A 23,859-nucleotide genomic window follows, 5' to 3' on the forward strand; every position below is an offset into this window, starting at 1 on the left:
AAAGAATAAGAAATAACTTAGAGAAATACCTAGAACATAATATCACTTGGAAAATTTATTTTAAATAGTTTTATATATAAGATAATAAAACACTAAAAACCACCTTTCTTAGAGAAAGCACCGTAAAGAAGCACCAGAATACTAGTAAGTAGTGGTTTTATATATGGGGTGCTGGGTTTGAAGTACTTTTATATGTATATATATATATATATTTGTTTATTCTAAACCAAGTTTCCTTATACTCAGTACTGTGGAGGATGTTTAGCAGCATCTCTGGCCTCTACCAAAAGTATACTATCCCCTCCCTCTCATGCGGTTATGAAAACCAAAAATGTTTCCAGATGTTGCCTTTTGTTGTTGTTGTTTTTGGTCTTTTTAAGGCCACACCCGTGGTACATGGAAGTTCCCAGGCTAGGGGTCGAATTGGAGCTGCAGCGGCCAGCCTATGCCACAGCCACAGCAACACATGATCTGAGCCACGCCTGCAGCAATGCTGGATCTTTAACCCACTGAGTGAGGCCAGGCATTGAACCCATATCCTCATGGATTCTTGTCAGTTCTTAACCTGCTGAGCCACAATGGGAGTTTCTAGATGTTGCCATATGATCCCTTAGGGGACAAAATAGCTCCAGTTGAGAACTACTGTTCTAAAAAGCAGTTTTTGGGGAGTTCCCGTCGTGGCGCAGTGGTTAACGAATCCGACTAGGAACCATGAGGTTGCTGGTTCGGTCCCTGCCCTTGCTCAGTGGGTTGACGATCCCGCGTTGCCGTGAGCTGTGGTGTAGGTTGCAGACACGGCTCGGATCCCGAGTTGCTGTGGCTCTGGCGTAGGCCGGTGGCTACAGCTCCGATTAGACCCCTAGCCTGGGAACCTCCACATGCCGCGGAAGCGGCTCAGGGAAATAGCAAAAAAGACCAAAAAATAAATAAATAAATAAAACAGCAGTTTTTGGAGTTCCCTTTGTGGTTCAGCAGTAATGAACCTGACTAGTATTCTTGAGGATGCAGGTTTGATCCCTGGCCTGGCTCAGTGGGTTAAGGATCCAGCGTTGTTGTGGCCGTGCTGTAGGCTGGCAGCTATAGCTCAATTCAGCTCTAGCCCGGGAACTTCCATATGCCTCGGGTGCAGCCCTAAAAAGCAAAAAACCAAAAAAACCCAGCAGTTTTCAAACTGTAGTCTCCATGTACCCCTGAGGGCCTTTAAGACCTTTTCAGGGCTGGGGGGTTAAGAGGTCAAAACTAGTTTTATAATAATAAAAGGTTATTGATGTTGCACTAATAGTGCAAAAGCAGAGGTGGGTAGATTTGTTAAGGCCTTAGCACAAAGCAAGGCAGTGGCGCCAGAGCGTGCCAGCAGTCACTGTACTCTGCCACAGTTAAAAGTGTTTTGCTTGTGAATGTCTTTTATGAGGCAATAAAAGTTATTTAATTCTGTATCTTAACTCTTGAGTATGCGTTGGTCTAGTATTCTGAGGAAATAAGAAGGACCCATAAGTGCATATCTGCTGCATTCTGAAATGTGATAAAGTGTCTCAAGGAAAAGCACTTAGATGATTGAGTTGTGAGCTTACTTGTTTTTCATTTTTACTTGAAAGAATGACAGACTTGTAGTTATTCATACTTGTGTTATTTCACAGACATTTCTGGAAAATTAACAAAATGAGCCTGACATTTCAAGGAAAACAATTGGCAGGGTAGAGTTTGTTGCCAGTGATAAAATTCAAGCCTTCAAATAAAAATTAGAGATTTGGAAAACTTGTTTCCACCTCTATGAGCTGAACAGCTTTCTGCTATTTAAAAACTTTTCTGGCAAGGTTGGCGGTGGTCTTAAGAATGTCATTTTTTGATATATGATGAAATGTGCCAACATTTGCAAGATCTGCGTATCTGTTGAACTGATATTTTCCAGATGATCACTGCAATGATGTTACAAAATCATACTTGAGTAACAGATCCATTTAGGAGTTCCCTTGTGGTGCAAGTGGGTAAGAGATCCGGCGTTGTCACTGTAGTGTCTTGGGTCACTGCTGTGATTCGGTTTGATTCCACATGCCACAGGTGCAGCCAAAAACAAAAAAAACAAAAAAATCCATTCGAAGTGCAAGATAGACCAATTAATTTCAGTGTACGCAAAGTTTATTGATTTGGTTTCAGATTCCAAATTGTGGCTCACCTTTAAAAAACCTACTACTTGTCAAGATTTGGTATAGTATCAAAGAATAATATTCCACATTTTCCTGAAAAGGCTGTTAAAATATTGTCTCTTTTCCACCTACATATCTGTGTGAGACCAGCTATACTTCAACCAAAACACCATAGTACAACACACTCAAAGCAGAAGGAGATATGAGAATCTAGCTGTGTTCTTTCTGTTTTTTTTTTCCACACCTGTGGCATGTGGAAGCTCTTGGGCCAGGGCTGGAACCCACAACACAGCTGAAAAACGAGCCACAGAAGTGACAATGCTGAATCCTTAACCCATGGAGCCATGAGGGAACTCTAGCCATGTGCTATTAAGTCCTGCATTAAAAAGCATTACCAAAAATGTAAAAATGTCACTCTTCTTTTTTATTTTGGAAAATTTAGTTATTTTTCACTAAAAAGTGTTGGGTTACCATGTAATGGGTAAGTTTCAATGAATTAATATATAAACTTTTAATATAAAATTTACTAAAAATTAAAAATTCTATTTATTCTTTACAGTTTTAATTTCTAATATGGTAAATACCATTAGATAAAACCAACGTAAGTAAGCTTATAGGATCAAAAGTTTTAGGAGTTCTCGTTGTGGCACAGTGGAAATGAACCCAACTAGTATCCATGAAGATGTGAGTTCGATCCCTGGCCTTGCTCACTGGGTTAAGGATCCATTGTTGCTGTGAGCTGTGATGTAGGTCCCAGACTCTTAACTTGGATCCCTTGTGGCTGTGTCTGTGGTGTAGGCCAGGAGCTGCTGCAACAATTCGACCTCTAGCCTGGGAACTTCCATGTGCCTCGGGAGTGGCCCCAAAAAGCAAAAAAAAAAAAAAAAAAGTTATAGGAATGTAAAAGTGTTCTGAGACCAAAATTTTGAGAACTAATATTCTAAGCTATCTTTCATAATGACATAGTAGTTTTATAATTTTAAAAAAGGAAGGTAGACATAGAACAAAAAAATCAAATGGCAAAATAATTCATTATCACAAAAGAGCTCAGAATCAAAAAGTTTAGAATAACAGTTTCTTTTGTATATTTGTACTTTTAGTCTCTGCATACTTATCTACTCTAATATCATAATTTTGATTGTTTAGACATATGCTTAGAGGAGTCATCTTTTACCCTATAGCTTTAAGTAAGTTTACTTTAGAAGTTCAAGTTCGTTTTATGGTATTACCTAGTATTACTTTTGTTATAAGTTCTCCTATAAATTGGGTTTTGCTGAGAGCAGTATTAGAATTTCAAATTTTACGACTTTTAATTATCTCTTTCTGTAGATAGTATTGCCCCTATTTTGTAGATGGAAGGAAGGTGAGATTCAAGGAACTTGTGATATTCTTTTTGGGGGGGGCGCACACCTGCAGCACATGGAAGTTCCCAGGCTAGGGGTTGAATCAGAGCTACAGCTGCTGGCCTGTGCCACAGTCACAGCAATGCCAGATCCTTAACCCATTGAGCGAGGCCAGGGATCAAGCCTGCATCCTCATGGACACCATTTGGGAACTCGTGTGTGTGTGTGTGTGTGTGTGTGTCACATTCTGAAAATCGTGATGATTTACATCTCTTGGCTCTGCTCTTTGCATGAACCATAATGCAGTTTGGCCATGAGCAATAATGTGCATGTGGATGCTAGACTACTGAAATATAATTAAAATCCATGTATGTAGATAAAAGCATCAAGTGAATTTGAAGTAATCGGAATCTATTTATTAGATTCTGTTTTTCCTGATATGCCCATCAAGTTCTTTTTGTTTGTTTTTGCTTTTTAGGGCTGCACCCGAGGCATATGGAGGTTCCCAGGCTAGGGGTCCAATCAGAGCTACAGCTGCCACCCTAGGCCACAGCCACAGCAGTGCGGGATCCCAGCCATGTCTGTGACCTACACCACAGCTCACGGTGATGCCGGATCCCTGAGCCACTGAGCGAGGCCAGGGATTGACTCCTCATCTTCATAGATTCTGGTTGGATTTGTTTCCTCTGTGCCACAGCAGGAACTCCCCCCTCAGGTTCTAATTGGTCAAAAAAGGAAGGCTGGGAAGATAGAGCCTTTTTTCACTGTCTTGTAACCCTCACTGAGGCATGAGTTCTGACTTGGTCTGACAGCTGGCTCATCTGTTTTTTAGGTGCCCACCAGCTGACCTCTCCTCCTTCTCAGTCAGAGTCTCTGTTGGCCATGTTTGATCCACTCTCTTCACATGAAGGTAACAGTAGCCACATGGACTTTTTGACTCTTGTTTTGTCATAGACAGAAGAATGAAACCAAAACCTTTTGTTCATGCCTTTGTCGGACCAGTTGTTTCTCAGCTGCAAACTTTTTTCCCTGTGTTCCAGGGGCTTCCGCCGTGGTAAGGCCAAAGGTTCACTATGCCAGGCCATCGCATCCACCTCCCGATCCCCCAATCCTGGAAGGAGCTGTGGGAGGAAATGAGGCCAGGTTGCCAAACTTCAGTTCCCATGTTTTAACTCCAGCTGAAATGGAAGCATTCAAACAAAGGCATTCTTACCCTGAGAGATTAGTTCGCAGCAGGAGCTCTGATATAGTGTCTTCTGTCCGGCGACCTATGAGTGACCCCAGCTGGAACCGACGTCCGGGAAACGAAGAGCGAGAACTCCCTCCAGCCGCAGCCATTGGTGCTACTTCTTTGGTGGCTGCACCTCATTCGTCATCGTCGTCCCCGAGTAAGGACTCCTCAAGAGGAGAGGTATGGACTTGCTAACCATGGTTAGCTGTAGTGTTCCATCTGTCTGCTTCTCTTGTTACCTGCAGTTAACGTGCAGCATGTATATCTAGGATGAAGGATGGACAGTGTCATGATGAAAGATGATTTGTCCATCTGGTATGTCCAGGACTATAGAACCCGTGAAAAACCTGCACTTTGCTTTTGTAGTAATGAATCTTGCATCTTTATGGTACTTTTAACTTTTCTCTAAGCAACTTTTTATCTCATTTCATTTAAACCTCACAGTTTCCTTCTGAGATGGTTAGAGGAAGTATTTTTTTCCCTCTCTTTTTTTCTTTTTTCCCAATGAGGTATCATTTAAAATTTTGAAACAATCAGAGTTACAAAAAAAGTTGCAAGGAGATACAAAGAACCTCCCCAGCCCAGCCATGTGAGAGTAAGTTGCCAACCTGATGCTCCAAGGCTCTGTCACCTATGAAGACTTTAGTGTCTGCTTCCTACAAACAAGCACCTTCTCCTACACATCCTAGTACAGCCATGAACATCAGGAAATAAATACTGATGCATCACCGCCATCTCAGTTTCATGCCCCATTTGTGTGTCCCCGGTTGTGCCAGGAACATTCTTTACAGTGAAAGGGTCCCATTCAGAATCACATCGTGTATTTAGATGTCATGTGTTTTTGGTCTCTTTCAGTCTAGGACATTTCCTCAGTTTCTCCTTGACTTTCATGACCTTTACAGACTTGAAAGTTACAGGCCAGTTATTTTCTAGAATGTACCTCAGTTTGGGTCTGCTTGATATTTTCTCATGATTAGATTCAGGCTGTTCATCTTCAGCAGGACTGTCGCTGAAGTGACACTGTGTTCATTTCATCGCATGCTCTTCGGTAGCACACGCTTTGAATCTGTCCCGTTGCTCTGCTGTTCATTTGGATCATTTGATGAAGGTGCTGTCTGCCAGCCTCTGCTACTGTTAGTTACTCTTTTCTCCTTTGCAATTAATACATATTTTCAGGGGGAGAGAGAATTTTGAAAATATGTAAATATCCTGGTTTTGATCAAGCTTTTAATTTATCCATTTATTATATCTTATGGGCTCATGCTTTTCCGTTTTTAGTCAGCGGGTTTGTTAATTGCCATTTATTTTGAAACCCGCTTGTCCCTGATTTGGCCAGCAGTCACCCTTCAAGTTGGGTCCAGTATTCTTTTTTTTTTTTTTGTCTTTTTGCCTTTTCTAGGGCTGCTCCTGAGGCATATGGAGGTTCCCAGGCTAGGGGTTGAATTGGAGCTGTAGCCACTGGCCTGCGCCAGAGCCATAGCAACGTGGGATCTGAGCCGCATCTGCAACCTACACCACAGCTCACGGCAACGCCGGATTCTTAACCCACTGAGCAAGGCCAGGGATCGAACCCTCAACCTCATGGTTGGATTCGTTAATCACTGCACCACGATGGGAACTCCTGGCTCCAGTGTTCTTTTGCTATGCTGCTATCATTCTTTGAATACTTCTTTTTATTTTTTGTTTTTAGGGCTATACCTGCAGCATATGGAGGTTCCCAGACTAGGGGTCGAATTGGAGCTGTGGCCGTTAGCCTACGCCACAGCAATGCCAGATCCAAGCCTTGTCTGCGACCTACACCACAGCTCACGGCAATGCCGGATCCTCAACCCACTGAGCGAGGCCAGGGATCACATCTTCATTCTCATAGATGCTAGTCAGGTTTGTTTCTGCTGAGCTATGATGGGAATGCCCTCTTTGAGTATTTCTTTGTTTTCTGGCACAAAATGTTACAAGAAAATATTTCTGGCCACAAAATGTACTATCTGTCCTGGCATCAGCCATTTCTCCAAGGAACACTGTTCCTTTTAGAAAACAGTTTTTAGAAATCAAGATCTGGATATTAGGTCTGCTCTTTGCTGTAGGGGTGTTGCTGCTCCCAGGGCTTCTAAGTAGACAGAGCTAGGGAGTGTGTGTGTGTTTATGTATGTGAGTGTACTACATCTACATTGTATTTCTTTCTGTATTTTATATCTTTATATGTAGAGAACCATTTCTAGTCTAAAAACAATAGAACTGAGTTCGTCTTCCTCCCATTCCATTTTGTAATTCCCTTCTCCAGCAATGAGAAACCTGCTTTCATTATTCTTCATGTTACATACTCATTTGATCAGTCCCCCTGTATGTAATCAGTATCCCATCCCCTCCCTGGATGCCCTCATTTCTCTGCTTAGGTTCTGATGTCCCATTCACATAGGTATCCTTAGAGAAGGTATTTTTTTTTCTGGTTTTGTAGATGAAAAAACAAATTAAATGATTTGTCTAAGGTCACATGATAGGTTAGTAAAGGAATCACAGTCTGTACCTTTTGACATGTGGTCTTAATGATAACTCGTAATTTGTGATCAAAACACAAACCTAGATGTTGGTCAGATCTAGGTTTGAATCCCACCTGTGCCACATACAGTCTGTATAACTTTGGGGAAGAAGGTGAGGTAACCTTTTTCAGCCCCATGTTTCTCATCTAAAAAAGGGCTTAATAATCGTATCTATATCCTAAGGCTACTGTGATGTTTAAATGAGAAGGTTTATGTCCTCATGTTCAGTGTTTGGCACTCAGTACATACTTAGTTTTATTATTAATACTCCTGCTATCATCTCTACGACCCCTGGATTTTCTTTTCTTTTTTGGCCACTCCACAGCATATGGAGTTCCCGGGCCAGGGATGAGATCCAAGCCACAGGTGTGCCCTGTGTCACAGCTGCAGCAAAGCCGGACCCTTTAACTCACTGTGCTGGGCTGGGGATTGAACCTATGTCCTAGTGCTGCAGAGATGCCCCTGATCCCATTGTGCCACAGTGAGAACTCCTCCCCCTAGATTTTATTTTCATTGTATTTTCTCATTCTGTATGAGTATTTATTGGTGCCTACTCTATGTTAGACTCTGTGTGAAGTTTTTGGTGTACTAAGAGTAATGCATAATAATGAATACCTTTAAGTGATCTGATCCTCATCTGGTGCTTAAATGTATAGTTCCATGTTCCAAAAGTTGCCTCCACAATAAGAGCAGTTTTGCTTTGAAGACAAACTAGTGGTTTTTGCATTTCACAGACCAACTAAAATCCTTTTCATAGTAATTTATCCTGCTATCCAACTCCAAATAAATCATCCCACACTTTTTCTACAGACTGAAGAACGCAAAGATAGCGATGATGAGAAATCAGACAGGAACAGACCTTGGTGGAGAAAACGTTTTGTTTCTGCCATGCCTAAAGGTAATTTTATAAAACATCAGAATGCTATATTAGCAACAAGAAGCAAAGCCCCCAAATCTCTTTCAGAGAGCCAATATCTCAACTCCTCTGTGAGGCTTGTGGGGCCCGAGTTTCTAGCTCTCTGAGGGATAGAAAATGCTTCCACTCAAGTGAATGCTAAGGTAGAGCTCTTGAAGTGACGGCGCCTGTTCTTTGTAGGAGGTAGGAGTGGTTTCTTAAATGAAAGTCATGAAGGTCATGGTTGTTTAAATATCATGCACCATTGAAGTTAAAAATACAGGACTTTTGATGTATTCATTACTAAAAATTATTGTAGGAAAAAGGGATGCTATTAAACAAACATGGAAAATTCATCCTTGACATTCCTGGAGAAAACTTAAACTTCTTAGGTTTATGTTCATTGAGAATGGCAATACCCTGAATGTTAGTATTTATTTTGGAAGGCAGTTGTGTAAAAATTGTTTGCTTTTTTTATGAGTGGCCTGGCATCACACCAATGGGTATTGAAATTTGAGTTGGCAGAAGCACCTTTTCCAGAAAGGCGAGATGATCGAGGGGCTTCTTCCAAAGGCCTCTTCCCGGCACTGTGGCGCTCAGGAGCTTTGGAGCACTGCTTTCACGCCAGACTCAAGCCCACTTGAGGAGGAGAGAATGAGGCTCAGAGCTTGGATGTGTTGTTTTTTTGAGTAGAGGTTCAGATGCCGTGGTTTTGATTCAGTCCCGATAGATTCCTGTTAAATCGTTCTTCCTCTGGCAGATGACCCCGAAGCAGATTCAGAAAGCTTCTTTAAGAACCTTCAGTGCTATTCTAAGAATGATTATCAGTTGACACTCGGGATTTCGTAGCTTTTAAACGTTTCACCTCTTTCACTTAGAAATGTTGGCACACCAGTAAACTCCAAAATGACTGCTGTCTTCCGAGTAGTGCAGTATGTTATATGTGTCACACTACTGACTTTATTTAATTTCCAGCTCCTATACCATTTAGAAAGAAAGAAAAACAAGAAAAAGACAAAGATGATCTGGGGCCTGACAGATTCTCAACACTCACAGGTTTGTAGACCCATGGACTTCCTGGCTCCTTCATTCCCAGAGCACATATTTCATAACACTTTTTCTTGGGTGCCATAAGCGTTGCCTTTTTAGAAGAGTGTGTCTGTGTGTGTCCAGTGGGGAGTGTGTTCTTCATAGCCCTGTGGTCTCCGGTTGGTGGCCACAGTGACTCTCGGTGTGCTCTTCCTGCAGACTGCCCCCGCCATCCTCATCCTCATTATCATAACCTCGGTTTATGATGAGGCCCCTGATGCCGAGCCTCCAGCCACACCCTCGAGCCCGACATTAGCGGGATGATGACACCCAGTGCCTGCTAGGAGTGTGGTGATGGTTTTAGGGCTGTGCATGCCGTATCTTTGGATCGTGAACTGAATAGTTTTCTCGAACGTTGATCATAGAATTCTAAATTTATTTCCATCTGTAGTTCTCGATTATTCAGGATCACCGTGAAATTCTGTTTTACTTAATCATTTCCTTTTTTTTTGTGATAAGTGTTCAAACAGTATTGTAAATTTATTATAAACTTGACCGATTTTTTACAGCTTGAATCATTTTAACATTGCCATCTGACCCAAGGAAAATACAACTAGGGGTTGGGTTCTTACCTTATTCAGCATTTGTGATTTTGCAGCTTCTTTTTGGCATGTTACGAGTGAACGCCCTAAAAGGAGAAAGTCTGAGAGGTAGTGTCCATGACCCAGCCTGGAGTTTGGTAGCTGTGTCCTGTTTCCAGGAACGGAAGAGCATCTAGAGGGAAATTAATTTCTCACCTCTTTTTTTCTTTATCTTGATTTTAAATGATCCTACTAAGTTAAAATGAAGATTTTTATTTAAAACTGGGATAGGCTTCAAAAGAACATCCTTCCCAAAGAGCTCAGCCTGGTACCGGTAGAATCCCATTTCAGTGTCACGTCTGGTTCTAAAATACCTGTAGACGTTTCCACGTCCTTGAATACATCCCTGTTGATTTGATGAGGAGACTTTCCCAGAATAAAGGGTTTTAAACAGCAGGAGCTGTGCTTTCAGGCCCCCAGTTCCCTGCTGAGAGGGGTCAAGCCTATCTTATTCAATCAGCACATACTTGTTGAATATCTGACTCATGCCAGGCACTGTGCTAAGTGTTGTAGGTGTTAAGGCAAATCACACATGACTCTGGTTCTTTCAGAACTTAGAGTCTGATTGAGAGGAGTGGGAAAGGCGAGATATTTATGTTTTCTTTCCAGACTCCTAGTTGTAGAACTCCGCTGCCGTCCGCAAAGTAGAATACTCTTTTTTTTTTTGGTCTTTTTGCTATTTCTTTGGGCCGCTCCCGCGGCATATGGAGGTTCCCAGGCTAGGGGTTGAATCGGAGCTGTAGCCACCGGCCTATGCCAGAGCCACAGCAACGCGGGATCTGAGCCGCGTCTGCAACCTACACCACAGCTCACGGCAACGCCAGATCATTAACCCACTGAGCAAGGGCAGGGACCGAACCCGCAACCTCATGGTTCCTAGTCGGATTCGTTAACCACTGCGCCACGACGGGAACTCCCGCAGAGTAGAATACTCTTAATGAAAGCTCATGTTTTCAAAATGTTGAAGTGGTAACTGGAGAAGTTAGGAACTGCTTTTTCTTGTGTCTTTAGGCAATACACTTTTCTTAGTTCTTGGTGCCTAAACTAGAAGCTGAGGAAGTTTTTTCCATACAATATTTCATTTTGTTTGTGTTTGATTTAAGCAGTTTAGCTTCCCTATTGGTGCAGAAATTTCTACCCACTAATTAATGACCCATTGAAAAGTATCATTAAATCAGTTTTTTTAAATGTTATGAAAGGAAATTTTGTAGCAGTCTTCCCATAATCTTACCACCGTAACTATTCTGTTTTTTTTCATGTTCTCTCCCAGCCTTTCCATAGTACATGGTTTTTCATGATAACATCAGAGTATGTATGTGTCTTTGTATTCTTTTGCCACATGCTGTTTCATAAATCTCTTTCAGCTTCTACTAGACGTAATTGGTTTTTAAAATATTTTTACTGTTTCTAAGATAATCTGTCATATGATTTTACTACAGTGAACATTCTCCTGTTTTTGGATATTTAAATTTTTTGGGATATGTAAAATATATCAGTTTTTTTTTTTTACTTTGAAAATACTGCTCACAGCTTTGTAGATACAGCATTTTGTGTGTGTTTGTTTGTTTTTTTTTTTTTTAAAAGAATATTTATTTATTTATTTATTTTGTCTTTTTGCCATTTCTTGGGCTGCTCCCCCGCGGCATATGGAGGTTCCCAGGCTAGGGGTCGAATCGGAGCTATAGCCACCAGCCTATGCCAGAGCCACAGCAACGGTGGATCCGAGCCGCGTCTGCAACCTACACCACAGCTCACGGCAACGCCGGATCCTCAGCCCACTGAGCAAGGGCAGGGATCGAACCCGCAACCTCATGGTTCCTAGTCGGATTTGTTAACCACTGCGCCACGACGGGAACTCCTGTGTGTGTTTTAATTATTGTCCTCAGATAAAATTCTTAAGAATGACGTTTAGAGATAAAGGTTATAAGCAACACTATTTTTTTCACTATATTCAGCGCTTTTTCAGAGCCCTCAACAACACTCAAAACCCATAGCAAAAGAAAAAAAAAAAAGATTTTGTAATGATAAAGTTTTTATCAGTTTACATTTTGAAGAAGATCAGATTTTATTAGGACTCTTAGGCATTCAGATATCATTGTAGCAGAAAGATTAAATTATTTTGGAAATCATTTCTCTTTACTGTTTCCCATACTTGTACAGAGACACGAATGTTAAGTATTTTTTTTTTTTTAATGGAAGCAAGAGAAGAGCCTGTGCACATAGACTTTAACCTCTTCCTACTTTGATTTCTTCTTAAAACCGGGGGTGATAATAGTACCTCACTCTAGGGGTTGTTGTGATAAATGATTGAGATCATTCATGTAAGGCGCTTAGCACAGTTCCTGGCATTGGTAAGTGCTCAATAAATGTTAGCTGCTATTAACACACACATACATAAATCCTAGTGATTTTTATGTGCTTTTATTTTTATTTATTTTTTTTACAGTCGCACCCATGGCATATGGAAGTTCCTAGGCCAGGTATTGCATCCAAACCTCAGCTGTGGCCTGTGTAGCAGCTGTGGCAATGCCAGATCCTTTAACCCACCACATCGGGCCTGGGATGGAACTTGAGCCTCTGCAGAGACATGAGCCACCACAGTTGGATTCTTAACCCACTGTGCCACAGCAGGCACTCCTATGTGTTTTTAGACTCTTTTTTTTTTTTTTTTTGGTCTTTTGTCCTTTTAGGGCCACACCTGCGGCATATGGAGGTTCCCAGGCTAGGGGTCTAATTGGAGCTGTAGCTGCCAGCCTATGCTAGAGCCACAGCAACACAGGATCCAAGCCACGTCTGCGACCTACCGCACAGCCCACAGTGGATTCGTTAACCACTGAGCCATGACGGGAACTCCAACTCCTAGACTTTTTTAAAAATGGGATTCTACCAGAATGTGAACCTGACCTGCTTGGCCAAGATCTATTACAGCAGTTTGCATTTCACTATGGAGCTGTATTTTGTCCCATAGAGCTGTAGCAGTTCTTTGCTTTGTCAGATGTTAGTGACTCTACCATCTGACTCCAGGAAAATATTTGGCTGTGCTGATTTTGCAGACAGGATAGTGGGCCTGTCAGTAACCAGTGCTGCATCCGTAGTTGTGATAATAAGCTTTTTCTTTGCGCACCCCAGGTACAATTCCAGCACTCCCCAACAATGTCTAGATTTTCTAGAAGTGCCTTGTCACCATTGCATGTACAAAAGTGCTCTGCTCCAGGGTCTGCTCCGTCATGGTGCGAGTTAGTGAGGTAGAATGTTAATGTCTGAAGTTTTCAGATGTGGTGTAGAGAGAGAAATTCATGAAGGAAGAGTGGAGGAAGGCATTTTAAAATGATTATTTAAAAGGATTTAATTCTAAGTTTGAATGCTGTTTTTCCTTCTCCAGCATAGAGTCTGAATAAATGAAGTCTGCAGATAAAAATGCATTGTTGGAAGTTCTGTTAGCATGAATTGCTAATAACAGTGATTTGAGCGTAAACACTTTAGAAACCCATCATCCATTCAGTCTGCACTGAACTTTTTGACGCTGTCATGCAGAATTCTGGCGATGATGAGAAAGTGGAGCTAACCTCCCCAATTTCGTGCTTTGGCAAGGCTCTCAGACCTAGAGATGGGATAAGTAGGCAGCTGCATGGTGCCTCTTATAACATTGAGATATGTGCTCTTTTTAAGTCTTACCTCCTAATCCGTCTTCGGGATTATGCTACTGGCATCGTACTAACATCAGAGTGGGCGCAAAGCAAGGGGAGCTCATTCTCTCACTCTCCTTTCCCCTGCAGATGATCCCAGCCCTAGACTCAGTGCACAAGCTCAGGTCGCTGAAGATATCCTGGACAAATACAGGAATGCCATTAAACGAACCAGCCCCAGTGAAGGAGCACTGGCAAACTATGAGAGTGCAGGTGATAATCATGGTAAAGAACGGAATAGTCACTTTTTATCATGGTGATGAAGGTGATCCGAGTTGAAGTAGCCTTTTCCTTTTTTTTTTGTTTTTTTGTTTTATTTTTTTATTTTTTTTATTATTACTCAAATGAATTTATCACATCTGTAGTTGTATAATGATCATCACAATCCAGTTTCACAGGATTTCCATCCCATAACCCAAGCACATCCCCCCATCCCCCAAACTCTCTCCTCCGGCGACCATAAGTTTTTCAATGTCTGTGAGTCAGCATCTGTTCTGCAAAGAAATTCAGTCTGTCCTTTTTTCAGATTCCACATGTCAGTGAAAGCATTGGATGTTGGTGTCTCATTGTATGGCTGACTTCACTTAGCACGATAACTTCTAGGTCCATCCATGTTGCTGAAAATGCCAGTATTTCATTCCTTTTAATGGCTGAGTAATATTCCATTGTGTATGTGTACCACATCTTCTTGATCCACTCCTCTGTCGATGGACATTTAGGTAGTTTCCACGTCTTGGCTATTGCAAATAGTGCTACAATGAACATCAGAGTACATGTGTCTTTGCAAGTTGTGGTTTTCTCTGGATAGATGCCCAGGAGTGGGATTGCTGGATCAAATGGGAGTTCTATGTTTAGTTTTCTGAGGAATCTCCATCCTGATTTCCACAGTGGTTGCACCAATTTCCAATCCCACCAACAGTGTACTAGGGTTCCTTTTTCTCCACACCCTCTCCAGCACTTATTGTTTGTAGACTTTTTGATGATGGCCATTCTGGCTGGTGTCAGGTGGTACCTCATGGTGGTTTTGATTTGCATTTCCCTAATAATGAGTGATGTTGAACATCTTTTCATGTGTTTTTTGGCCATCTGCATGTCTTCTTTGGAGAACTGTCTGTTTAGATCTTCCGCCCATTTTTTGATGGGGTTGTTTTTTTTTTTTTTTGGTATGGAGCTGCAGAAGGTATTTATAAATTTTGGAGATTAATCCCTTGTCAGTTGATTCACTTGCAAAGATTTTCTCCCATTCTGTGGGTTGTCTTTTCATTTTGTTTAGGGTTTCCTTTGCTGTGCAGAAACTTTGAAGTCTGATTAGGTCCCGTTTGTTTTTTTTGTTTGTTTGTTTTTATTGTCAATACTATAAGAGGTGGATCTGAGAAGATGTTGCTGTTGTTTATGTCAGAGAGTATTTGGCCGAAGAGTTGTATAGTGCCTGGTCTTATATCCAGGTCTTTAATCCATTTGGAGTTTATTTTTGTGTATCGTGTTAGGGAGTGTTCTCATTCATTCTTTTCCATGTGGCTGTCCAGCTTTCCCAGCACCACTTATTGAACAAGCTGTCCTTTCTCCATTGTATTTTCTTGCCTCCTTTGTCATGGATGAGTTGGCTGTAGGTGCGTGGGTTTAATTCTGGGCTTTCTATCCTGTTCCACTGATCTATATTTCTGTCTTTGTGCCAGTACCATACGGTTTTGATGATTGTTGCTTTGTAGTAGAGTCTGAAGTCCAGGAGCCTGATTCTTCCAGCTCCATTTTTCTTTTTCAGGATGTCTTTGGCTATTCTGGGTCTTTTGTGCTTCCACACAAACTTTAAAATATTTTGTTCAAGTTCTGTGAAAAATGTCCTTGGTAGAAGTAGCCTTTTAACAGCTACTTTTGAATAGTTGTCAGAAAAATATGGTATCATCCCCAAGATCAATTAAGAGGAAACCAAAGTACATCAAAGCATAAATTGTATACTGCAAGTATTTATGCTTGTATGTGCACAGAGTGTCTCTGGAAGAATCTCTTGACATTGGTACTGTGAGTTGGCCCATGGGAGACTCACAGGGAACGCCGGGGAGAACTTCCCACACTTTTGGGCGGGGTGGGGGTGGATGGGCATTTAAATTTCATTTCGCTTTTTTGGCTGTGCCAGGGGCAGCATGCAGAAATTCCCTGGCCAGGGATCAAACCTGTGCCACAGCAGTGACAACACCAGATCCTTAACTTGCTGAGCCACCAGGGAACTCTGGGAAATTTTTAAAATAACCAAAAAATTGAAGGAGTAGCACTACTTAGACTTACCAAATAGTAACATTTTGCCACATTTTCTATTTTTTTTTTTCCTGAAGCATTTGAAATTATCTCCTAAGGATAAAGATATTTTTCCTAAATAGGCCCAATATCTTTATCACACTGAGGAACTTTAATTTCTTTTGATTTTATACATACATGGATAATCAAAATTGATTAATTAAAAACGTAAAAATAACTTCGGGAACCATAGATGTCTTTTAGCTGCATTTTTTAGTTCATCCTCAGCTTTTTCTCATGCAGCGGGTGAAGCCCTGATAAGAATGGGAGACCTTAGCGCTGGCCAGCCAAGGGATTCACAGTTAGCCGTTTTCTGACTGGGCAAGAATCCATGTCTGTGAGATGAGGGTGTTATGTGAATTGACTTTTTTTTTTTTTCTTTTAGCCGTGCCTAAGGCATGCAGAAGTTCCTGGGCCAGGGGTTGAACCCATGCCACAGCAGTGACAAAGCTGGATTCTTAACCTGCTAGGCCACCAGGGAACTCCATGGTGATAATTTTTGAGGCCACTCATAGTTCTGTGGTTCAGTGATTGTGATAACAGAGTATTATCTTTATTAATTTAATAAAGACTTCTTTTGTTTTGGATTAAGATTGGATTAAGAAGTAAAACTATTCTCAGCAACTGCTTTCTCAGTATATTATCATTGCTGTCAATAACGTAAGTTTTTTTTCAAAGAAGTATTAGAAAGCACGAACTACTTTATTTTTTTTGAAATTTTATTTATTTTTTACAGAATAAAATACATATATTTAAATACAGTTACATTCACACAGATTGTTATATCATGGATCTTAAGAAAGAGATTAAGTGACTCCCTCTGGAGAAGTGGAATAGAAAATATGCTGAGACAATTAGGAAATTTATTCTATATGCTTTATCCCATTGTGTATGGCTTTCATCTTTACTATTTAGTATTATCTATTACATTTCAATTTTTCTTTAAAAATTAGCATTATATTAAAATTGTGTATATTGTGCAACTAAAATTTATAAAGAAGAAAGCCTTATATACCATTAGATATTTTATATAGCATAATAAAAAGAATAACTTAAGTGGTAAGAATAACAAAAATAATACACCCTCTGAAAATAAGTAAAATATAAAATGCATAAATTGGTTAAAAAACAGTGTAGCTATATAAATATGTCCTCACCATTTGTTACATCTTATTGATTCTTCAGTATAGGCATTACACCATTCTAGGTGATGTGATAAACAAGGCATTATAGACCTTACATTGTACCATGGAGAGAAATGGTTATTAATACTACAGTTGTAGAACTGTATTATTTAATTGTACAGTTGCATTATTTGATTATAATTATCATAAATTCTTTGATGGAGAGGAAATCAGAATCAGATCTAAGGAGACTTCAGCATTCCAAGAATGATGTCAAATGACCCCCTTCATGGTGGATTATGCACTTATTTACTATGAGATAGGAGCACGAACTGCTTTATTGTTGCTCTGAATACCTAGCAGTGCCAGAATATTCCAGATTAACCTGCTTATCCTTTTGGGGGGTGGGTTTTGTTTAGAAGTTATGGGTGATGGTGAAAGTGCCCATGATTCCCCTCGTGATGAGACCCTGCAAAACATCTCAGCTGATGATCTCCCGGACTCCGCGAGCCAAGCGGCCCACCCTCAGGATTCAGCTTTCTCTTACAGGTATTTCTTTCATAGGACTTAGGACCTTTGGATGTGAACTTTTCACCACCATTGCTGTCACTTCAGGTCAAGTGTTTCATTGAGTCCCTTAATAAATGTGTAAAGCAGAGAGATAAGAATGAAATGCTGTTTATTGCGAAGACGTTGCTTCCCTTGTGGATGTCATACATTAAAGGCTTTAATTCAAGGATTTAAAAAAACAAACCTCATATGCTCACAGGGGCCACATAAGTAATTTTAGTGAAACAGTGGCAGTGCCTCTGCCCATGCAGACTCCCAGCATGTGACTGGTGCTGAGGGGACGGAGCTAGGAGGTGAGACCCCCTTCAGAGTTGTTGAATAGCCCACTGTCCCCAGTAAACCTACTGGAGCCTTCCCAGTTTGTCATCCTCCTCATTCCCTGGGCAGATCTCTGTGTCTAATTTGGCTTGAGACAGAAAATGACTTTAGGAGCCTGAAAAACTTGCTTTTGTTTCGTAAGGAACCTTTGTTTTTCCGGCAAGGTGATCAGTTTTAAAGCACTGATTATCCATCCAATCCTCTATTTTTGTCTCTGTCTTTCTGTCTTTTTAAACTTTATTATAGACGTTTTCAAGCATGTACCGAAGTAGAAGAGTACAGTGATGTGCCCATTACGCAGATTTCATAGTTACTAATACATGGCCAATATTGTTTCATATGTTCCTTCAATTCAAAGCAAACTCTAAATAGCATGTCCTTTTATTGTATTTTATTTTTTTACTGAGGTATAGTTACATGTTTCAGATGTACAACACAGTGATTCACAGTTTTTAAAGGTTATACTCTATTTATAGTTAATATAAAATATTGTCTGTATTCCCTGCATTTTACATATCATTTTATTTTTAAATATTGTGGAGCTTTATAATTTTTTCTTGCATTAAAATCAGGGGGAATGGAAGATATAATTTTTATTTTCTAGCCATGACTTTACTTTTATACAGTTTAGGAGTCTTTGCAAAGTGAGCAAATAATTACATTTGACTGGTTTGATTTGTAAATTACTCATTTTAGAGACAGCAAGCCAATGAGGAAAGACTCAGAGCTAGTCAGATGAGGTGGGCAAGTGATAATCCTGCAGGAGGAGCAAACTGGCTCGTTCTCTGAGGTGTTTCAACTCCATTTTTGGATGGCAGCTTTGGACATTCTGAAGAAGCTCTGGTCCATGCCCTTCAGAACCAGAAAAGGGCCACAGGCATCAGCAGATAAAAGGATCCCGACAGCCCCTCGCAGTGTGAAGAGCGGTGTCGGTGTCGTCATTGCAGAGACAGTAGCGGGTGGTTCAGGAGTTGGAAGTTCAAAGCAAGCAGACTTCTGCTCCACACAAGGTTTAAGCAACGGGGCAACAGGAAGGGCTTCTTGAGAGGTGGTGAGCTGTCTTGTGGTAGGCTCACTTCTCAAGAGATGCGGTAGAAGACTTAGTTTGGGTGGTGAGGTAGTTTGGATGACTTCTGTTGACCCCTCCCAACTCTGGCATGATTCACCTTTGTGACTTTGCTCATCGTGCTGAGCATAGAACTCAGCGTGTGTTGATTCATCTCTTGAGTCTGTTGACTGCTGAATGATCCTGGTGCAGAGCACTCTGCAGCCTTGCTCCCCAGGTAACTAGAGAGGCTGCTCCTTAAATGAGGTGTCAATAAGTTAAAAATCATCTTTTATTTATGACTACTTGAAGCATTTGAGTCTCGAGGTGGCATGTTAATTTGTGTAGTAAACATAATAATAGTTCATAAAATGTGGCCATATCTGGACAAAGAAATTAATGTATCTTCAACTCACTCTTCAGAGATGCAAAAAAGAAACTGAGGCTTGCTCTTTGCTCTGCTGATTCTGTTGCTTTCCCAGTGCTAACCCATTCAACAAGGAATGGTTTGCCCGACCACACAGACCCAGAAGGTAAGTTGCTGCAGGATGGTTTATGTTTTTTTCTGTATTTATAGGTTGAGCCATATGAAATTGCCAGTGTTCTCCTGTATTTAAACTATGCAGCAATTCCATACAGTTCTGAGGGGTCATTAAAATGTTCTGTGATTGGAAGTGGGATTCAGCTTAGTTCTGCCGATACATGTGGTAAAGCAAAATTGACATCCCAGAGGCTGAAGGATGACCTTCCGTGTGTGTAAGACCATGGAAATTCTCAGCAATCACAGAAGTTTTTGTTTGTTTGTTTGTTTGTTTAGACAATGAAATTGTCTGCTTCCTAAAAGTTCAAATAGCTGAAGCAATTAATTTACAAGATAAGAACTTGATGGCTCAACTGCAAGAGACAATGCGTTGTGTGTGCCGCTTCGATAATAGGACTTGTAGGAAACTGTTGGCTTCTATCGCCGAGGACTACAGGTAAGGTGCCCTGACTGTTTCACTTGCGCACCTGTTTTCAGCTGCAGGTATTTTCTTCTCGGTCCTTATTGCAGAAGTGAATCTAGGCTTACTACAAAGGGCTATGTGTACCTGGATGTAGATGTCTAAGGAACGCATTTGGATGTTTAGTCTGGAAGTGTAGTTATAAATGAGCAGCTCTCAGTAAAGAGGGTGCAGTTCGCGGCAGCTTTGTACAAAAGCACCTTTAGCGGAGGCGGGGCCAGGATGACTAGGTCGTCGTTCCCGTTTTTAGGAGTGACAGAAAAGACTGCTTCCCTGCATCCTGGGAAGCAAGAGTAGGCCTAGGAATCGCTACCCTTTGTCTGCTGTGAGTCACTTGCTAACAGTTAAGGAGAAAAGGAACTGAGATGCTTTGGAAGTAGGGACGCTTAGGGAGTGGGCGCTCTTTATCGATTGTTACATTTAAACTATAAGCAAATAATTGGTGGTGTGTTTAATGATCTAGCGGTATATTAGCCTGTATTTTGTTGTTATTTTAGTTTTCGTGGCAGTCAATTTTCTGTGAAGTGTGAGGTTCTACCTGGGTGGATACTCTGCCCCAGCGTAAAACAGACCAGCAGTGCAAAGGGACTTAATGTTTAGTGAGTTAAGGAGCCGAGTGATCAGCCCACTAGATGATTTTCTTCACAAACATCCAGAATGGTTCTGTTTTTCTTTTCTTTCCCTTTTCTCTCTCCTCTCCTCTTCCCTTCCTTTCTCTCTTTCATTCTCCCTCTCTCACTCTTTCTTTCTTTCTTTTTTTTTTTTAATTATTTATTATTATTCTTTTCCCACTGTACAGCAAGGGGGTCAGGTTATCCTTACATGTATACATTACAATTACATTTTTCCCCCAGCCTTTCTTCTGTTGCAACATGAGTATCTAGACAAAGTTCTCAATGCTATTCAGCAGGATCTCCTTGTAAATCTATTCTAAGTTGTATCTGATAAGCCCAAACTCCCGATCCCTCCCACTCCCTCCCCCTCCCATCAGGCAGCCACAAGTCTCTTCTCCAAGTCCATGATTTTCTTTTCTGAGGAGATGTTCATTTGTGTTGGATATTAGATTCCAGTTATAAGTGATATCATATGGTATTTGTCTTTGTCTTTCTGGCTCATTTCACTCAGTATGAGGTTCTCTAGCTCCATCCATGTTGCTGCAAATGGCATTATGTCATTCTTTTTTATGGCTGAGTAGTATTCCATTGTGTATATATACCTCCTCTTCCGAATCCAATCCTCTGTCGATGGACATTTGGGTTGTTTCCTTGTCCTGGCTATTGTGAATAGTGCTGCAGTGAACATGCGGGTGCATGTGTCTCTTTTAAGTAGAGTTTTGTCCGGATAAATGCCCAAGAGTGGGATTGTGGGGTCATATGGAAGTTCTATGTATAGATTTCTAAGGTGTCTCCAAACTGTTCTCCATAGTGGCTGTACCAGTTTACATTCCCACCAACAGTGGAGGAGGGTTCCCTTTTCTCCACACCCCCTCCAGCACTTGTTATTTGTGGATTTATTAATGATGGCCATTCTGACTGGTGTGAGGTGATATCTTATGGTAGTTTTGATTTGCATTTCTCTTATAATCAGCGATGTTGAGCATTTTTTCATGTGTTTGTTGGCCATCTATATATCTTCTTTGGAGAAATGTTTATTCAGGTCTTTTGCCCATTTTTCCATTGATTGATTGGCTTTTTTGCTGCTGGGTTGTATAAGTTGTTTATATATTCTAGAGATTAAGCCCTTGTCAGTTGCATCATTTGAGACTATTTTCTCCCATTCTGTAAGTTGTCTTTTTGTTTTCTTTTGGGTTTCCTTTGCTGTGCAAAAGCTTTTCAGTTTGATGAGGTCCCATGGGTTTATTTTTGCTCTGATTTCTATTGCTTTGGGAGACTGACCTGAGAAAATATTCATGATGTTGATGTCAGAGAGTGTTTTGCCTATATTTTCTTCTAGGAGTTTGATGGTGTCCTGTCGTCTATTTAAGTCTTTCAGCCATTTGGAGTTTATTTTTGTGCATGGTGTGAGGGTGTGTTCTCGTTTCATTGCTTTGCATGCAGCTGTCCAGGTTTCCCAGCAATGCTTGCTGAATAGACTTTCTTTTTCCCATTTGATGTTCTTGCCTCCCTTGTCAAAGATTAATTGACCATAGGTGTCAAGGTTTATTTCCGGGTTCTCTATTCTGTTCCATTGGTCTGTCTGTCTGTTTTGATACCAGTACCACACTGTTTTGATGACTGTGGCTTTGTAGTATTTCTTGAAGTCTGGGAGAGTTATGCCTCCTGCTTGGTTTTTGTTTCTCAGGATTGCTTTGGCGATTCTGGGTCTTTTGTGGTTCCATATATATGTTTGGATTGTTTGTTCTAGTTCTGTGAAAAATGTCCTGGGTAATTGGATAGGGGTTGCATTGAATCTGTAGATTGCTTTGGGTAGTATGGCCATTTTTACAATATTGATTTTCCCAATCCAGGAACATGGAATATCATTCCATTTCTTTACATCTTCTTTGATTTCTTTGATTAAAGTTTTATAGTTCTCGGCATATAGGTCCTTTACCTCCTTGGTCAGGTGTATTCCGAGGTATTTGATTTTGTGAGGTGCAACTTTAAAAGGTATTATATCTTTGTATTCCTTTTCTAATATTTCATTGCTGGTATACAGAAATGCAACTGACTTCTGAATGTTCATCTTATATCCTGCTACTTTGCTGAATTTATTAATCAGTTCAAGTAGTTTTGGGGTTCACTCTTTCTTTCTTTCGTTGCATCTGTGGCATATAGAAGTTCCCCTGGGCCAGGGATTGAACTCGCACCAGAGCAGCAACCCAAGAGCGCTCTTTTTTTTTTTTTTTTTTTTAATTGAAGTATAGTTGATTTACAGTATATAGTGTAGTTTCAGGTGTACAACGTAGTGATTTGATACTTTTGTAGGTTTTACTCCATTTTATTTTTGTAGATTTTACTCCATTTAAAGTTGTTATAAAGTATTGGTTCTAGTCCCTGTGCTTACATTACATCCTTGCATGTGGTTCTGTTTCTTGAGCTGGCAGCATAATCGGTCCTTAGGCTGGTTGTCTGGGGCCTGACATTCTAATTTGCAAAACCAGAGTCTTTGAAGTAATTTTGGGGGTTAAAGAAAACTTAGGACTCTTGGTCTCTGCAGGAAGCATGCCCTGTGTGTGTGTGATGTCCTGCAGAGCATATTTCCTTTTTAGGAAACGGGCCCCCTACATTGCTTACCTCACTCGCTGTCGACAAGGACTGCAGACCACACAGGCTCACCTGGAAAGGCTGCTGCAAAGAGTTTTGCGGGACAAAGAGGTGGCCAATCGGTATTTTACCACTGTCTGTGTGAGGCTGCTGCTTGAGAGCAAAGAAAAGAAGATCAGGGAATTCATTCAAGGTAACCAAAGACCTTTAGGTTAAGCATCTCTTCAGCCATATGTTATTGGGAAGGTTCGGACATTTTCTACTGTTTTGCTACTTTTTTTGAGTATCTACCGGTCTAAGAGCAGTTCCTTAAATTCCCAGGCATTTCTTAATTAAACCTTGATATCAAACCAATAAGTTTCATTTTTATCCCGGATTGAATATCTATAATGTATGTAAAAATTGGGAAATTAGTAAAGTTTTGGATCCACACAGTTTTCCTTATTTTTTTTTTTAAACAGAGCAATCTTGTTCTTAAAACTTTTGCGTTCGGAGTCCTCATCGTGGTGCAGTGGTTAATGAATCTGGCTAGGAACCATGAGGTTGTGGGTTCGATCCATGACCTCGCTCAGTGGGTTAAGGATCTGGCGTTGCCGTGAGCTGTGGCATAGGTCGCAGACATGGCTCGGATCCTGCAATGCTGTGGCTCTGGCGTAGGCCGGCAGTTACAGCTCCGATTCGACCCCTAGCCTGGGAACCTCCTTATGCCCTGGGAGCGGCCCTAGAAAAGGCAAAAAGACAAAAAACGAAAAACAAAACCTTTTACATTCTTCTTACCCTCCCCCAGTTTTTAATGA

At 40.9% G+C, this 23,859-nt stretch overlaps 1 protein-coding gene across 10 annotated transcripts in view; it reads left to right on the forward strand.

Moving 5' to 3' along the window:
* The window catches only part of GAPVD1 (GTPase activating protein and VPS9 domains 1), an 82,105-nt gene that overhangs the window by 52,569 nt on the left and 5,677 nt on the right, over positions 1-23,859 (forward strand). For 4 of the 10 annotated variants that reach the window (XM_047768392.1, XM_047768398.1, XM_047768395.1 and 1 more), the window contains 9 exons: positions 4,320-4,397; positions 4,528-4,898; positions 8,066-8,153; positions 9,126-9,206; positions 13,597-13,731; positions 17,342-17,471; positions 19,279-19,388; positions 19,673-19,832; positions 23,068-23,255. In XM_047768392.1, coding sequence (XP_047624348.1) covers positions 4,320-4,397; positions 4,528-4,898; positions 8,066-8,153; positions 9,126-9,206; positions 13,597-13,731; positions 17,342-17,471; positions 19,279-19,388; positions 19,673-19,832; positions 23,068-23,255 — 1,341 coding nt within the window. The remainder of the gene's footprint in view (positions 1-4,319; positions 4,398-4,527; positions 4,899-8,065; positions 8,154-9,125; positions 9,207-13,596; positions 13,732-17,341; positions 17,472-19,278; positions 19,389-19,672; positions 19,833-23,067; positions 23,256-23,859) is intronic. The other 6 variants (XM_047768401.1, XM_047768402.1, XM_047768403.1 and 3 more) reach the window with 3 other exon arrangements.

This window comes from Phacochoerus africanus, chromosome 2, assembly GCF_016906955.1.
Source record: "Phacochoerus africanus isolate WHEZ1 chromosome 2, ROS_Pafr_v1, whole genome shotgun sequence".
Taxonomy (NCBI): Eukaryota; Metazoa; Chordata; class Mammalia; order Artiodactyla; family Suidae; genus Phacochoerus; species Phacochoerus africanus.